The sequence below is a fragment of the Rhea pennata genome, chromosome 10, assembly GCF_028389875.1.
Source record: "Rhea pennata isolate bPtePen1 chromosome 10, bPtePen1.pri, whole genome shotgun sequence".
NCBI lineage: Eukaryota > Metazoa > Chordata > Aves > Rheiformes > Rheidae > Rhea > Rhea pennata.
In genome coordinates, this window is record NC_084672.1 from 22,274,129 (window position 1) to 22,286,975 (window position 12,847).

The 12,847-nt window shown below is 63.0% G+C and overlaps 2 protein-coding genes across 2 annotated transcripts in view; one reads left to right on the forward strand and one right to left on the reverse strand.

Annotated features, from left to right (window-relative positions):
* Positions 1-990: 990 nt before the first annotated feature.
* Positions 991-6,297, forward strand: LOC134144838 (cholesterol side-chain cleavage enzyme, mitochondrial). The gene is made up of 9 exons (XM_062584046.1): positions 991-1,247; positions 2,066-2,221; positions 2,517-2,716; positions 3,233-3,436; positions 4,035-4,195; positions 4,283-4,449; positions 4,967-5,045; positions 5,371-5,562; positions 6,175-6,297. The coding sequence occupies exons 1-9, from the start codon at positions 991-993 to the stop codon at positions 6,295-6,297; spliced, it is 1,539 nt and encodes a 512-aa protein (XP_062440030.1).
* A 654-nt stretch (positions 6,298-6,951) lies between these two features.
* The window catches only part of CCDC33 (coiled-coil domain containing 33), a 45,583-nt gene continuing 39,687 nt past the window's right edge, over positions 6,952-12,847 (reverse strand). Inside the window, exons 19-28 of the mRNA XM_062584047.1 lie at positions 12,217-12,323; positions 12,093-12,126; positions 9,432-9,627; positions 9,240-9,328; positions 8,782-8,913; positions 8,238-8,310; positions 7,880-8,001; positions 7,539-7,622; positions 7,276-7,392; positions 6,952-7,194 (exon numbers count right to left, since the gene is read on the reverse strand). Coding sequence (XP_062440031.1) covers positions 7,093-7,194; positions 7,276-7,392; positions 7,539-7,622; positions 7,880-8,001; positions 8,238-8,310; positions 8,782-8,913; positions 9,240-9,328; positions 9,432-9,627; positions 12,093-12,126; positions 12,217-12,323 — 1,056 coding nt within the window. The 3' untranslated portion in view covers positions 6,952-7,092. The remainder of the gene's footprint in view (positions 7,195-7,275; positions 7,393-7,538; positions 7,623-7,879; positions 8,002-8,237; positions 8,311-8,781; positions 8,914-9,239; positions 9,329-9,431; positions 9,628-12,092; positions 12,127-12,216; positions 12,324-12,847) is intronic.

Below are 12,847 nucleotides of genomic sequence, written 5' to 3' on the forward strand. Positions count from 1 at the left end.
GGCCGCACTGGGCGGCTGGGAGGCGGCAGCGAGACGGGTTTCGTTAAAGAGAGGGAAGAAGCCGGGTGTCCCGGGCAGCCGCCGGCCGGCTCCGCGGGGCCGTGGGGCGCCCGCCTCGCCCCACGGCCGCCGCTCCGCCCTGGGCCGCCTGCCCGCAGCCTCCCCGTGCCGGCTTTGGCGGTTATTTCACCCGCTGCTCCCAAACCCGGCTCTGCTGCTGCTCCGGGACCGGCCAGCATCCCCCCGGCATCCCCCAGCTTCAAAGGGTCATTTTGTTTTTAGGTATAACCCATGATAATTCTGCATGTTTGGGGTTGAGCCCCCCCCCCCCCAACTTCCAGCGACTCTGGGCTGGATGCACGTTGCTCTCGTTGCTCCGTGCACCCCTCAGTGTCATGAGCACCCAAAACTCTGTCCTCTGGGCTGTTCCCCCCTTGCTCCCTTGCCCCTGGGCACCAGGACCACCACGACCCACCACGGATGCTGGGACCACCCCACGGATAGTGGGACCACCCCAGTACCCTGGCCTATCCCTTCCCATAACTCACTAGGTCACTCCAAACTTTAATTTTGTTATTTATTACGTGCTCTAAGACCATGCTATGGTGCTGAGACGCTTAAAACACATAATTCTCCTGATCCCCTCTTGGGTGCTGGTTTTCACCCTGAAGGCTCGCGGTGGCGTTTGCGCTGCCGGGGGCTCAGCGTGCCACCTCTCTGCGTCCCTCCTCAGCACCTCGGGCCAGCACCGCCACTCTCGAGAGCTTCGTAACCCCCCGGGAACGTCCCCCAGCTCCTTCGGCGGAGGGCTGGCCGCCGGCCCCCCCGTCCGAGCCGTGACTCATGAGGAGGCGGGCACGGCGGCCGGGAGAGCCCGCTCGCTCGGCGCTCCTCTCCTTGACGCCGGGATAAGAGCAAGGCCGCGCGAGCCGGGGCAGCCCGCGGGCAGTCGGCCGCCGCCGGTCTCCGTCGCTCTCCCCGCCGCGCGTCATGTTGGCCAGGGCCGCGGCCAGGGCTCGCGCCTTGCGCGTACACGCTCCTAGCCCGGACGGCCGCCGGGTGCACGTGGCCGCCGGCAAGCTGAGCTCTCCCCCGGCCCCAGCCACGGCGGCTCGGCCCTTCGATGAGCTTCCAGGCAACTGGAAAGCCGGCTGGCTCAACCTCTACCACTTCTGGCAGGAGGGTGGCTTCCACAACACCCACAACATCATGGCCCGCAAGTTCCAGGAGTTCGGGCCCATCTACAGGTGGGTGCTGAGCAGGGTTTCCCGCCCGTCCTGCCGCCGGCTGCTTGGCGCTGGTTCGAGCCGGCGGGTCGGGGACCTTGTGGGAGTCCCAGCTCTGCCGCGGGCTCCTCTCCTGACCTGGCCCACCGGCTGGGGGCTGCGGAGGGTGGGAGCCCTTGCGGTGCCCGCGGGCGGCGGGTGCTCGTGCCGCTCGAAGGGGCTGCGGCAGGGTCGGCAAAGGCTCGGCTAACGCCTTGCAGGGGCACCCAGGCTGTTAAGAGCGTAGTGGGGAGCAGAAGCGGGGCTGGAGAAGGTCTCCCTGCCCCTCCTCTGCCCCTCTGGTCTCCGTAGTTTTTGGAAGCGACCTCCTCAGGTAGGTGGGCTGCGAGGGGGGCACCCAGCTGCGTTGGCACTTGCACGTTCCCTGCTGCCCCAGGCAAGGACTGGCACTGGTCAGGGCATACATTTTTTAACCCAAGCATTGTGTAAATCCGAGTATCCCAAAAGCTTTCCAAGGAATTGCGTTGGTCCATGTTAGCCACAGCTTTGTGTCGGAATCCTGCTCTCGCCTGACTCCTTAAAAAATCCTCCTCCGTGTCGAATTCCTCCCTGCAGGATTTAACCCGGAGCGCGCTCTGCTCCAGCTGTGCCTGTCGGAGCCTCCAGGGCTGGATGCTGGCTCTTCCCAGGGCTGCTGCGTCTCCCAGGCTCGGGCTCATGGGTGGGGGCTCTGGGGGGGGGTCTCCCAGGGGGCTGCGGATTTGGGGAGGTGGATCTGGCAGTCACGCTGCGGGCAGGGGGTGGCGTTGGTGCTCCCGAGCTCGTCTCGCCCCTCGCAGGGAGAAGCTGGGTGTTTACGAGAGCGTGAACATCATCAGCCCCGAGGATGCTGCCTTGCTCTTCAGGTCCGAGGGCATGCTGCCGGAGAGGTTCAGCGTGCCGCCGTGGGTGGCCTACCGCGACTTCCGCAACAAGCCCTACGGCGTGCTCCTCAAGTGAGTGAGGCGGTGGGGAAGCGGGGTGAGGGACACTCGCGGGAGCGCAGTCTGTGACCCGCTGGCTCACAGCGGTGCCCAGCTCGAGAGCCCTGCCGGGACACGCTGGGGCAGAAACAGTTTGGCACATGGGACGGTGGGACGCCAGAGCACCGGCATGGTGACCTGGGTCATCAGAGGGTCCCACCCGGCACTGCCCTTGGGGGAGTGGGTCATGAGCAGCCTGCAGGGGCAGAGGGAGGGACGGGCAAGGCAGAGCGTGCCGCCCCTGAAAGCTCTCCCTCGTATCTCGCAGGACAGGGCAGGCCTGGCGCTCGGACCGCCTGACCCTCAACAAGGAGGTGCTGTCGCCGCAGGTCATGGACTGCTTCGTGCCCTTGCTGAGCGAGGTGGGGGAGGATTTCGTGCAGCGAGCCCGAGCGCAGATCAGGAAGAGCGGCCGGGAGCGCTGGACGGCCGATTTCACCAACGAGCTCTTCCGCTTCGCCCTGGAGTGTGAGTGCTCCAGGCTCCCGACCCGGCCGAAACCTGGGCTGAGTTCCTCTGGGAGAGAGGGTCCCTCCGAACTATGCTTTTGCATATGCCAGACATGGGCAACAAGATGCTTTTCCCACAGCCGCCTCCTCGGGATGGCCAAACGTGTGTCTCCCTCCAAACCTTAGGGTCTAGAGGGACATGGTCTCTCCAAACAAGGGGGCTGTGTGGAGGGGGTCGGTGCCCCTTTCTGGGACACCCTTCTTGGCTACGCACAAGATCCAGCTGTGACTTTCACAACCGGGCAGCTCTTTATCATCTACAGGAGGGTCATCACCTGCTGGCCCTGCTCTGCCCCGTAGGGGATGCCTCCATGGTCTTGTGAAGGCAGGGGAGGGTAGGGACAGGCCAGGGCCCCCCCTTAGCTGTGCCAAGCCTGGAGGCAGCCCCCCGGGGCAGGAGGGACCTGGGAGGGTGCAGGGGGACAGGACTGGGCTTGCCGGAGGCCTGGGAGCCTCACTCGCGCTGTGCTTGCAGCCGTGTGCCATGTCCTGTACGGGGAGCGGCTCGGCCTCCTGCAGGACTTCGTGGACCCCGAGGCGCAGCGCTTCATCGACGCCGTGACCCTCATGTTCCACACCACCTCGCCTATGCTCTACGTCCCGCCGGCTCTGCTCCGCCGCCTCAATGCCAAGACGTGGCGGGACCACGTCCAAGCGTGGGATGCGATTTTCATGCAGGGTGAGCCTTCCTCTGCTGCACGCCCCCCTGCCGGGAGCGCCAGCCCTGTGTGTTGCCGGGGAGGGGGGGGACACCTTGAGAGCACATCCTCATCGGGTTTGCATGGAAACCTTCTTCTGGGGCCAGCTACCCAGCTCAGAGCTCACATGGAGACCGCAGGGCCACCAAGGCTGGGAAGGCTTTCTGAGTGGGACCTGCCCAACAGGAGCTGGTGATGCTGGAACAACTGGGAATCATCTGGGAGAGATGAAGGGCACATTATGGGCCTCACTTTGAAGGGAACAGCAGAGCCAGCTCTTCTGGAGGGGCCTGTGGGATCAGAGAAATTTTGGCACTCAGTAAAAGCTTCCTGTAGGGTGTTTGCCTTGCGTTACCCTCACCACCCAGCCTCTTATGCCCAGACAGCCAGCGCTCCGCTGCAAGGGCAACTCCAACGGAAAAGCCACTGGCCTGGGGGCAGCAATGTCCTATGGTGCATTTGCCACCTGCAGCACCAGGACCATGCCTGGGTCACCCAGCCTGCAACCCCGCTGCCAGGCCTAGACTTGCTGGGTTTCTGCAGGGTGCTCGGTGCAGTGCCTGCTCTATGTCTCCTCAGCGGACAAATGCATTCAGAACGTGTACCGAGACCTCCGGCTGCAGCGCAAGACCACCAAGGAGTACACGGGCATCCTCTCCAGCCTCCTCATGCAGGACAAGCTGCCCCTGGATGACATCAAGGCCAACATCACTGAGATGATGGCGGGAGGGGTGGACACGGTAAGGACCAGGCAGAACGTGTTTGGGGGGGGGGGCGGGGGCAGGTCCTAGGCAGCTCTGAGCTTTGGCCATTCTGCTCTGTTTCAGACCTCCATGACGCTCCAGTGGGCCATGTTCGAGCTAGCGCGTTCCCCAAGCATTCAGGAGCAGCTGAGAGCAGAGATCTTGGCCGCCAAGCGGGATGCAGAGGGAGACAGGGTGAAGATGCTGAAAACCATCCGGCTGCTCAAAGCCACCATCAAGGAAACGCTCAGGTAATCGGGAGGCAGCAGCTGGTTCCCCCCGCCATTGGCAGGGGACAAGAACAAACTCTCCCTTTACTGCCCAAATCCCTGGTTCCCTTTCACCGTGGGAATCCCGCCGCATGTCTGGGACTCGTGCTCCTCGGCAGGAGAACGAGCTCCTGTGGCAGGGTGTCTAGCAGCTGATCCTTGTAAAAGAGAGCCATCAATGCGCGTTCAACACTGGCCCAGATCACTACCATCCAAGGGCACCTTTCCAAGGCGGTGAACAGGTCACCTCTCAGTGACCTCTCCAGTGCCACTGGGAGGCAGTCTGCAGGGCTCACTCTGGAAAAGATGCACAACCAGTGCTCAGGGTGGGGTTAATGCTGCAGAGAGGACACATGAGATGGGTGGAGGGGACCAGTGTCCCCAGTCGTACCATCATTCTTGAACTTGACACCCAGCTGGTGCACGGGGATCCTCCAGTGGTTACCATAGCACGGAGGTGGCCTCTTGGACATCTTCCCTGTCTCTCCCTCTCCCCTAGGCTCCACCCTGTGGCAGTGACCCTGCAGAGATACACCACACAAGAGGTCATCCTCCAGGATTACTGCATCCCCCCCAAGGTGAGCAGCCCAGCCTAGAGGAGAGGCATGCAGGGAGCATGGAAACAGGACCTTTCCTCAGTCCCTCTCTGCTTTGGAAGTGACTCTGAATAGAGGTGGGACCCAGGAGATCTGAGATGCTTGGCACAGCCTGGTAGCTTGGTGGGGCAGCTGTGGCGCTTGGCTGTGGTCAATGAGTGGGGCCTCGTGCGGCACCACCTCTCCCCACCATGCGTGGCCCTGGCACTGCTGGTTTCCAAAGCGCAGATAAAGCCATATGGCTGCACCAGCGGATCGCAGAGCAGCGGGGAGACCGTGGCACTCATCCTTCTTCACCTCTCCACAGACATTGGTGCAGGTTGGGCTTTATGCCATGGGTCGGGATCCCAAGGTCTTCCCCAAGCCAGAGCAGTTCAACCCTGAGCGTTGGCTGGCAACGGGCTCAAAATACTTCAAGGGCCTGGGCTTCGGATTTGGGCCACGCCAGTGCCTGGGCCGCAGGATCGCGGAGCTGGAGATGCAGCTCTTCCTCATCCATGTAAGTCAGCTTGCTGCTAGCAGAGCCCAGCAGCCGCAGGGAAGAGTGGGGCACCCCGGTTGCTGTGGGGCAGGAACCCCCCTGCTCCTTTCACAGCTTCCATGGACCGGGCTGGGTCACTGCAGATGGGCGCTGCCGGTTAGACCTGGAGCTCAGCATCTTGTCAGAGCCTCTCCCTGTCACTGGGGCAGGGGACTGAGGGCTGCAAGACACCAGATGTGGCATCGCTGAGGGACTTGGCATAGCCTAGGTCGCACTCAGACAGCCTTGCTGCGGGTCTTAGTGGAGCAGAGAAGTTCCTGTTACCACGCTCAGCACCGAGCTCTCTGCCGCTGCGGTTACGCGCAGGGTCCCAGCGTTGGACGTGGTCAGTGGAGCAGGCTGGCTTTGCACTGACAGGGATCAGGGAGGGCTCAGGAGCCCTGCGAGCACAACCTGCTTGTGTCAGCAGTAGCTTCTAGTCAGGAATGGTGATGAAGAGCCGAGTTCCCAGTCCAGCAAAGCCCTGTGCAGTGCCAAAGCTGGCGGTGAGGAAAACGAGCCCCTGTCTGGCCCTTGGGACCTCTGTATTTTCATTTTGCCTTTTCCATCTACTTTTTTCTCCTCTTCTAGATGCTAGAGAACTTTAAGATTGAAACTAAGAGAGCTGTGGAAGTCGGGACCAAGTTTGATCTCATCTTGATCCCGGACAAACCCATCCACCTCACCTTGAGGCCTCTGGAGTGCCAGGCCTGAGGGGGCAGAAGACCCATGCCCTGGCAATCCGGGGGCTGGGCTGGGACAGCGGGTGTCGGACCCAGCTGCTTCCAGTTAGAGGGGATCTGCGCTTGCACGTCTCCGAGAGCTTGGCACATGCTTTATGTCCTGGGAAGCTCCCTATGATATTACGATAAGACTCTAGCAAGGGGATATGATTTGGGAGAAAGCTGTGAAGCTTTCACGGCTACAGCCTTGGCTCTGTGCCCCCCTGCCTCTGCGCCGGTTCGCTCAAGGCTGCGCTTACGCCACTGGAGAGACAAACTGGAGGCACTCAATCCCAGCACTGCCTGTGCCCCAGGATGGCTCACACGGGGCAAGAAGCCCCGAGGCACGGCACTGGTCCCATAGCTCAGCCCTCTCCGCTTTTACGTTCACCACAGAGAAGGGGTCTGCCTTCAGGGGACGCCTGATGGGGTGACGTCCGTCCCCCCCCAGCCTTGCTGGGCACTGCCGACTTCCCTGCCGTAGCTGCTTGAGCCCCTCCCCAAGGCCTCTGGGCTGCTCCGTGCATCCCCGGAGGCTCGGAAATGGCCTGCTGGTACCATGTGGGGACCAGCGGTCATGCTGCCCCGAGATCTGCTAATATTCTGCTTCCCCGCTGATTTGCTCTGTAACTTAGTCATGCAGCAAAAGCACTGGATACTCTTTATGTGCATGAATATTACATTTCCGAGTGTTTCTCTGGAGTCCTGTACAAAGCATGTTCCGGGGTGAGGAGATGAAGGGCAGCTATGCACAGACCAGTTGAAACACCTCCCACGGCCTTGCTGCTCAGGTCCTGGCACACGCTAGGGCAGAGGGTCTGGTGTCTGGTGTCTCCTCATGGGGGCCATGGGGTCCGGTGGCATCTTCTGGTGGGAAATGAGAATACACCTCATTTCATAGCTTGGCAATTCGTGGCTAACGCAGGCTGGTCAGCACCTATACACGGGGACCTGAGCCCCAGGCACTCACTGCAGCCGGGTCATGGGCAACGCTGGAGGATGAGCCCCTGAAGCCATGGTCCTGCTCCAGCAAGCGTGTGCTGAGCTCCTGCTTCTCCCGTCCCCACCTCCTGGCGGCCTCCTCCAGCTGCAATAGAGATTGGGGGGTGCTCAGGACAGGGGGGAATGGACTTGGAGGCTGAGATGGTTGAGTGTGGGTGACCAAGGGTGCCCTGGAGTGCACAGCACCAGAGTGGGGAGGGATGGGATGCTGGTGGAGTGAGTGAGGCTCACCTGGCTCTCCAGAACACGGCTGCGAGCTTGTGCCTTCTCCAACTTGGCCAGCAGAGACAGCTTCTCTGAACTGCCAAAGACATCCTACAGGTTGAACAGGACAAGGAGGAAAGCAGAAACGCAAAGCAGTGTCACCTCCCTTTCTGTCCCCATGCTCACAGGGGCTGGCCACGGGAGACGGCTGTGGCTGTCACCCCATGGAGAGGCCTCTGACCAGCATTTGCCATATGGGGTGGCCCTAGCCTTGTGTCCCGCTGCCAGGAACCTGCTCTCCTGGCGGTGCCGGGTCCCAAGGCTCTGCCTACCCGGCCCCAAGCCCTCATGCTACTCCCTGCTCTCACTGGCAAGGCTTGTGGTGGTGGAACGATGGGGGGTGAGGGGGGCCGGGGTCTTGCCAGCTCCTCCCGCAGCCTGCGGTTCTCGGCCAGCAGCACGCCGTAGAGCTCCCCAGCCAGGGCTTCACCTGTGGGACCAGAACAGGAGGTCACAGGGGGAACGGGGACCCTCCTGCCATAACCGGCAGCTCCCAGGGGTACAAACTATGGACACTGGGAGGGACCAGCCACCCCTTGGGCTGGATGGGGTGAGCAGCATGGCAGCCCCATAAGAGAGCCCCATAAGAGATGGCTGCCAAGTTCCACCCGTGAGGGCCTGGGGCACCCCAAGGGGCCCCTTTCCCACAGCCCCGCTTGCACCTACCCGCCGGTTTGCTGGTGCTCCTGACCGCCCCGGAGAGCCGCTCCTGCAGCATCCGCTCCATTGCCTCGATCACCTGCGGAAGAGAGCAGAGCCATCCCGCCACGCAGGGTCCAGGTCCCATCGCATTCCTTCGCTCCCGCTCTTCCTTCCTGCCTTGGGAGCGCTGAGTGCCAGGGCCTGGCCGCGGAGGGATGGTGGCCCGAATCTCGAAGACAAGAGGCTGGCAGGCACTAAAGGAAGGTGCTTGTGCCCTTCTCTGGGATCTCTTCTCCCTGCCGGTTTGCCCTGATCTGTCTGACCAGTGCAGCGTTTTCCCTCTTGCCCTCTTTCACCTTTTCCCTTTCCAGGGATGGCTTGTGTCCAGCCATCTCCCTAGAGGCAATAGCTGGGGTTTCCCAGCATGTGTCAGCAGCCTTTTCCCAGGATACAGAAGGGGACAGTGGAGATCAGGAGCATCTATCGGGAGTATGTGGCCCAAGGCCAGGGCTGCCCAGCCTTGTGCCCTCCTGCCTGCCCCTTTTGCACTCAGCCTGCCCCAACTGACCTTCTCCTGCTGCTTCACTGTCTCCTCCAGGCCCTTCGTCTTGGCCACCTTCTCCTGGTACCTCATCAGCACAGCTTGCTGCTGCTGGTGGGTTCTCTGGAGCATCACCAAATCTTTCTCTTGATCATTTTTCTAATGGAAAGGAAGAGAATGAGTAGCCAGGGGATGCTGTGCTGTTCCTTAAGCTTCAGGGCACCTCTCTGGCTCTCCTGGACCTCAGAGGTTAGGATGCAAGGCAGCAGAGGAAGAGCCTCATGAAGGAGCTGCAGATGCTGCTGAGGTCCAGCCCGTCCTGGCACCACATCTCTGCTCAGGGCAGGAGGGTCCCCGAAGCTGCAGGGGCCATGCACAGCCCTAGCACTTCCAGTTCGCAGCCCCTCCACATATCCCGGCCTTCGCACTGCTCTGTGTCTCCACTCCCTGCTCCCCGTGCCTGGAAAACCCTCTGGCATCTCTACCCGAATCAGTTCATTCTGCAGCTGCTGCACACGGTCCTTCAGCCTCCTCATCTCCACCGTGCCAGATGCCAGCTTGTGTTTGAGGGTGCCTGCAAGAGAGCACAAGCATCCTTGGCCCCTGGGATGCACAGCTATGAGGGCCAGGAGCGGCATCCCTCGCTGTAACCCTCCTGTCCCCCTTGCTGTCCCTACCAATCCTGTCCACGATCTCTGCCTTGGTCATGACATCCACATCAACGTCACTGAGCAGCGTGCGGCCCAGGTCCTCGTGCATTGTAAGGCTGCGCCGCAGGTTGCTGTTCTCCATCTCCAGGCTTGCAACGTGTTGGCGGAGGGAGAGGATCTCGTCTGCCATGCGCTCCAACGCCAGGCGGTAATCGTTCATCTCCTGTGTGTCCAAGAAGGGATCCTGCTGACCTCCTGCTGCCAGCACAGGCTTTCACCCCAGCCCCAGGACAACAACAGATGGGGAGAGCCCCACAGAGCCTAGATGTCTTGAGCATTAGATCAACCACAGAGAGGCTGGTTATCCTCCTTCTCTTCCAACCATCCAATCTCTTCTCCATCCGTTCTTCTCCTTCTGCCTCTCCAGTGAGCCTTCTTCTCTCCCTCCACCAACCTCTCCCTCCATCCCAGCATACTGCTCTGGCAGATTCCCTAACATTTCCTCATCCTTCCTGTCATCTTGTGGGGGAGAAGCAATGCCCCTGGGGACGCAGAGCAGAGCTGTGGCAGAGCTGGAGGTTAGCCCTCAAGCCTCTTGTCTCCTAGCTATTATTAAGCTTGGCCTCCAAGCCCCAAGGCTGCCCTCCTTGCTGAGATTTGTCCTCAGGCAGGATGGACCATGCTGGCTTTTTGACGGGAACCAGCCTGTGAGTGGTCCGGCCCTGGCTGTGGCTGAAATGCAGGCTCCAGCTGGAGTTTCTGCTCACCTCTGACTTTATTTCAGTGCCTTGACCTAGTTGGTTTTTTTTTTCCCCTCTGTGTGACAAGCAGTTGGCCTGAGCCAGGAGCTGGGGCCAAAGGTGGGCATGAGCTCCAGTGAACATCCCTAGAGGAAGTGTGCTGCAGCTCAGAGTCTCATGCCACCCAAGGCAGCTCTGCCTGGCTGCTAGGGGCACTGCAGCGGCCACCAGACACTGGCTGGGATGTCACCGGTCTTGGCTGGGGAGGAGATGCCGAGGTACCTAGCTGATAGATCCCTATGACCGAGCCACAGCAATAAGCTGTTGTTTCAGCACGTTTTAAAAGCTCCAGACGTGGCATCAGGTGGGGAGGTGGACACAGAGCGTCTCAGCGCCTCTCCCTTGCGGTTCCCCTTCCCCCTCCCTGGCTGTGCAGACAGGCAGAAGGACGATAAAGTTGCCATGGCACCTCGTGAGAGCCCCCGCAGCAAGGGCACCCGTGCGGCCCTATCTCGGCAGCGGAGCAAACCAAAACAGGGCTCCACGCGGCCCTCCCCAAGGTCGGAGCCGCAGCAGGGAGAGGGGCCGCCGGCGTTCCCAGCGGGATGGTGCTCCCAACGGCACCTACTAGGACCCCAATCAGTGCCCTGGGGGACGCTGGAGCCTCCTGCCCGTGACACGGGTCTGGCCACCCGTGACAGTTCACCCACCCTCTATCCCCAACGCATGCCTTGACACCCGGCCATCCAAATACAGCCCCGCAGGATGGACGAGGAGCCTGGCACACGCTGGGACAGCCGACCCCCAGCCATGAGCCGTGGGCACGTCTCACCAGCCCAAAGCTCCTGTTCGGGGCTCTCATGGAGGCCCCTCGCTTTTCCCAGCTGAGTCGATGGGACTTGAGGCCCCCCCCCCTTGACTCAGTTGCTCCCTCTGGTGCAACAACCACCACGGCTGGGGACGTGGCCTTGGCTGGCGCCTGCACGACGGGGGCTCTAGTTTGGATAGGTCCTAGCTCGTCTCCCTGCCGAAATAAATCCCAGCGTGTGCAACCAGCGTCTCCTTCACCCAGCCTGGACCCTCCCCAGCACCCTTGGCCCTTGCAGCGAGGCCAAGCCAAACGCCCTGCAGCCCCGTGCGCCCGCAGGGCGCTCAGCCAGGGGCCCGCCTGGGGTCTGCGCTGGGCTCGAGCGCCGGGCCGCGACTGCCCACGCTCCCCGGCTTGGCTCCGGCCCGTGGTGAGCCCTGCCTTGAGCCCCGGTCCCGGCTGGTGTTACGGGGCTTGGCAAATCTTTCAAAGCAGGGGAGGCAGCAGCTAAGAATGGAGGGGCAAATATTTTATACGGGTCAGCCTGGACGTGCCGGAGGAATGGGTTTGCGCGCTGGGTTTCGTGCAGCCGTGGCACTCCTCGGCGCGTGACGTTGTGGATGCTAAAAGCACGTGCGGGTTCAGAGGGAGCCTGCAACAGTTTACGGACCCAAACACGCGCTGAGGGGTTGCAGCTTATAACGCAAAGCCGTGCAACAGCGCCTGCTGCAGAAACGGTCGCAACGGCCTCCGGAAACCCGTCTGGCCGCGAAGCAGCGGGGGGGGTGGGATGGGCAGAGGCGCTGCTGCCCCGTCCCCGGCGGGGCCGCGGCGCAGGGCCGGGCTGGACGCGCAGGGTCGGTCCCGCCGGCAGCTGCATCAGCGGGGGCCTTGGCGGGGGCCGGCCGTGACGGAGCCGCGCGGCTGCCAGCTCCGCCGGCCTCCGGGCTGGCAGCCTTGGGGCCGGCCTTGGCGAGCCGGGGGACGGGGGGCAGAGGGTGGGCGCAGCAGCACCGTGCAGCCTTGGGCAGCTCCTTGGGGCATCGAGCAGCAGGGACAGAGGGGGAAGAAGGTGCGGGCAGATAGCGCCTGCGGCCGGGCCCCGGTGCCCGCACCGCCCGCCAGCTTCCCGGCGCTCACCTGGTCCTGCTGGTCCCCGGCGCCGTCCGGGCACCTGCGGAGCAGAAAGCAGAGGGTGCAGGAAACCGCTCGGCACCGCAGCTGCCAGCGGGGAGGGCCACGCTCGGGGTGCAGCCGCCAGTACCTCTGCTCCCGCGCGGGCGCTGCCGGCTCCCGGGCGGAGGGCTGCTGCGGGGGCAGGAGCGCGGCCACGGCGTCGGCGGGCGGCAGGGACGCGTCGCCCGGGCGCAGCTGCCAGGAGGCATCGGAGCCGAGGGGGAAAAGGAGGCATGTGCTGGGAATAACCCCCAAGGAGAGGCGAGTCCCACGCCCCATCATCCCCCCAACCTTTGCCCCCGCTCTCCGTTCGTGGCCCCCCCCCCCCCCGCCTGCCAGGGTAAAACGCCTTTGCCCGTGCTGCCGCGCCGCCGCCGATGCCGGCCTCTCTGCTCCATGCGCTCCGCGCCCCGGCAGCAACCATGAGGACTCATGGTGCAGGACAAGGGCCTGTAGTACCACGTCATGGGCCCTTCGCGCGCCCCGGCAGCACCGCGCCGGCTCCGGCATTGGCAGGCCGGCCGGCACGCTTACGGCGGCGCTGGGGCTGCAGCACGGGGAAGCTCCCAAGGCGGGAGGGAGGGTTGCTCCGCAGGGCATCCGGCGGGTGCTCCCGGCAGCCCGCCGTCGCTACAACATAAACCTCCTCTTAGCAACCCCGCGGGCGCACCGGCATGGCCCCATCCAGAGGCGCAATCCCGCCCGCAGCGCCGGCAGAC

Coding starts and splice junctions, on each gene's coding strand:
- LOC134144838 (XM_062584046.1), top strand. CDS start 991: ATGTTGGCCAGGGCCGCGGCCAGGGCTCGCGCCTTGCGCGTACACGCT. Junction 2,222..2,516: donor CCCTACGGCGTGCTCCTCAA/GTGAGTGAGGCG, acceptor CGTATCTCGCAG/GACAGGGCAGGCCTGGCGCT. Junction 5,563..6,174: donor TGCAGCTCTTCCTCATCCAT/GTAAGTCAGCTT, acceptor CTCCTCTTCTAG/ATGCTAGAGAACTTTAAGAT.